Source organism: Buceros rhinoceros, unplaced genomic scaffold, assembly GCF_000710305.1.
Source record: "Buceros rhinoceros silvestris isolate BGI_N320 unplaced genomic scaffold, ASM71030v1 scaffold570, whole genome shotgun sequence".
Classification (NCBI taxonomy): domain Eukaryota; kingdom Metazoa; phylum Chordata; class Aves; order Bucerotiformes; family Bucerotidae; genus Buceros; species Buceros rhinoceros.
In genome coordinates this window covers 136746-139559 of record NW_010388793.1, presented here as the reverse complement: position 1 = coordinate 139559, position 2814 = coordinate 136746, and the positions used below count along the sequence as shown (strand labels likewise).

Below are 2814 nucleotides of genomic sequence, written 5' to 3'. Positions count from 1 at the left end.
CTCTTTCCCAATGAGCACTGGGACCTTAAGCGTGATGATATGAAACCTTTAATCATTAATGAAAACAAGCAATTTGTCTACGATCTTAGTTTGACAATCCATAAAATAGTTTCTCTCAAATGACAAATTAGCAACTTGGTTACAAAGAACAAAGTTTAAACAACACAACAGTTGTATGCACAAAGCTACCACGTCTTTTTTTTTGTTTGTTTGTTTTTTAAATCAGGAAAAAAATTTATTTATAAAAACGTCTCATTTAATTTACTGTCGAGTCTCTAGCTGAGTACAGTGGTTTAGAACACTAACGGCCCATGCTTTTATACAGATTAGCCAAAGCATGAACATCGGTGAAAATTAACCCCTGAAAAAAACTCTTCTATGCTTTACGTTATGAGCCACAACAGTGTTAAAACTGCAACAGTAATGAAAGCAACACAAGAGTTAGGAAGCACAGTTGCTTAAAGAGTAAAGGAATTATTTTCTTTTGATGTCTCAGAATAATAAGAAAGTTAGAAATGGCAGAAACTCCTCTGTAGATTAGTCCATAGAAAGCATTGTCTCATGGGGCTTTGGGAAAGTCCTGTCTGGTGGCTAATGCACTAGGGCATGATGAGATACATTACAGAGCCCCCAGGCCAGTAACTTCTGAAGACAGCCTAAAATGTAGGAACAAAAACGAGGAAAAGAAAAGGAGAAGAAAAAAGAAAGGCAAAAAAAAAAAAAAGAAAAAAAATCTTCTCACTATTAAAAAAATAACACTTGAGTACAACCAGCATAGAACAGCATTTCAATGCAGGCAAGTTTTCTCATAGAGAGGTTGGTGGTTCGGATTTTTTAAAATGTCAGTTATCGAAACAGTTACAATAGTCCAGAACATTTTTACAGCAGTTTTCTAGAGCTGTTAAATAGCTGAGGTACCTTGATATTATTTCCGGTTTTTCCTTCATTATATATTAAAAAAAAAAAAGGCAACCCCAAAACAAACAACCAAAAGCAAACAACAAAACCGACCAAAAACCCCATTTGGATCAGTGCAAACTGTAACAACGGCAGTTCTACAAACGGTTACAGTGACAAAACTTAGTGCAAAGGTACTAAGGTGAAGGAAAGCCCACAGAATACAGAAATGACACAAAATACTGAGAGAGTACTTAGCCCTATACAATAATAACACACTTTGAAATACCATGTTTTAAAAAGTATTGCATTTGCATTGTGTTTTTAGTTTATATTAAAATGCACTGATTACAGTTCAGTCGTTAAAGCTTTGTGTCCAAGGAGTGCAAGGTGGATGAACATGGCGGGCTAATGGGATTCGGGATTCGGAAGTGGTGAGGAAAACAATATTGCATTACTGAGTTATGCAACAGAAATTAAAAAGAAGGTGGATGGACAAACAGAAAATGCAGTTAAAAACTAGTTCCAACAGCCAGCAACCAGCCATTACCTCACCCAGCTCTCCTCGGTTGGGCTGCAGGTGGGTGGCTGGTTTTAGTTAATTGGAACCTCTCGTTAAAGGGCTGTTGTCTGTCTAGGCAGCAACCTTTGAATGTCCTTTGAGAAGCACTAGATTTTATTCGTAATTTCAGTACAACCTCATTGCATGGTCAGTGGTGAGTTAAATAGGGATGTATTTTGTTCAGAAACCTGACAAAAAATGGTCATTTTGGTGAAAAAACCACATGTGGTGGGGATTTGTACCTGCTGTTAAGTACTTACAGAAATAAGTCCTTTGCTGATACGTCTAAAACATCTGCATGCAGACGGAGGAGCCTGCTCTGCCTCCCGAAAGTGGAGTTCTTAAAACTACTCTTTTCCTGACGCGAGACAAACTGTTGCACAATGAAGTGAAGGGCACAGGTACCTGGTACTTTTTCCCTGTTGTCTTCCAGTCATTTTAATTTAGTGGTTTTTCTTAGACTGGAAAGCTTCATTTGTTGTATGCAGAAGTACCTGAGGTCGGGTACTTTCTAGGCCCACCTCGGGGCAGGGAAGGTGGGAGTCTTCAGGCCTGTCGAGAGCAGCAGACTGACCCAGGGGGTCAGCACTTCACGTGGGGTTTCACTAGCAATCATCAGAAGTGCCAGATTTGCAGACTCTAGCAGCAGAAAAATTAATCAGAGGTGCCAATTTGCCATGGAAAATTGTTCTGCAGTTGGAGGGATCCCTTCAAACGGATGTAAGTGCCTATTTGTATTCCAGGCAGCATTGCTGGAGCAGGACCCAGCTGTCAAAATTTTGCCTCATTTATGTTTTTTCTTTCTCCCCAGGTGTCCCTTGCTGGGGTGGGGGCAACCCTGCTGTGCTGCAGGGCTGCTGGAGGGCCGGCCCTGCCTGCGGCCCCAGTGTCAGGGGCAAAGCCCCCAGGGTGATGGGGAAAGCCCCTGGGCTGGCACCCGCCCGCTGTTGGAACTAGTTGGTAGTGGTGCCGGGTGTTAGTTGTTATGGAGAGCGGAAGACGACTTGAGTCGGCAACAGTTAACACTAGCAATTTAACAGAAAATAAAAGATGCCTTATTGTTTCCTTGATAAAGGATCTACCACAGACTCTTGGTAGAGCTGGCAAAGCTTGCATTGTGTCTCATCCCTTCAATATGGAGCAAACTTCTGGCGGTCAGATTTCTTAACCCCGCTCGTCGAAGGAATTTTGGCAGTGTAAGCGGACAAACTCCCCGTGGCCCCCGCAGCGGCCGCGGCATTTAGTGCCAGGAGTGGGACAGTTTTCATGCCAAGCAGACTGGAGACAGGAACGGCATAGTGGGTGGTTGGCAGAGTTGGTAGGGGAGGGGGGGTACTGACGGTAACGGCGGAGGC

The 2814-nt window shown here is 42.7% G+C and overlaps 1 protein-coding gene across 1 annotated transcript in view; it reads right to left on the bottom strand.

The window, feature by feature from the left end:
• Positions 1 to 31: 31 nt before the first annotated feature.
• LOC104489122 (poly(rC)-binding protein 3-like) overlaps positions 32 to 2814 on the bottom strand; it is a 56061-nt gene continuing 53278 nt past the window's right edge. Inside the window, exon 12 of the mRNA XM_010131250.1 lies at positions 32 to 656. Within this exon, the coding sequence (XP_010129552.1) occupies positions 620 to 656 (37 nt within the window). The 3' untranslated portion in view covers positions 32 to 619. The remainder of the gene's footprint in view (positions 657 to 2814) is intronic.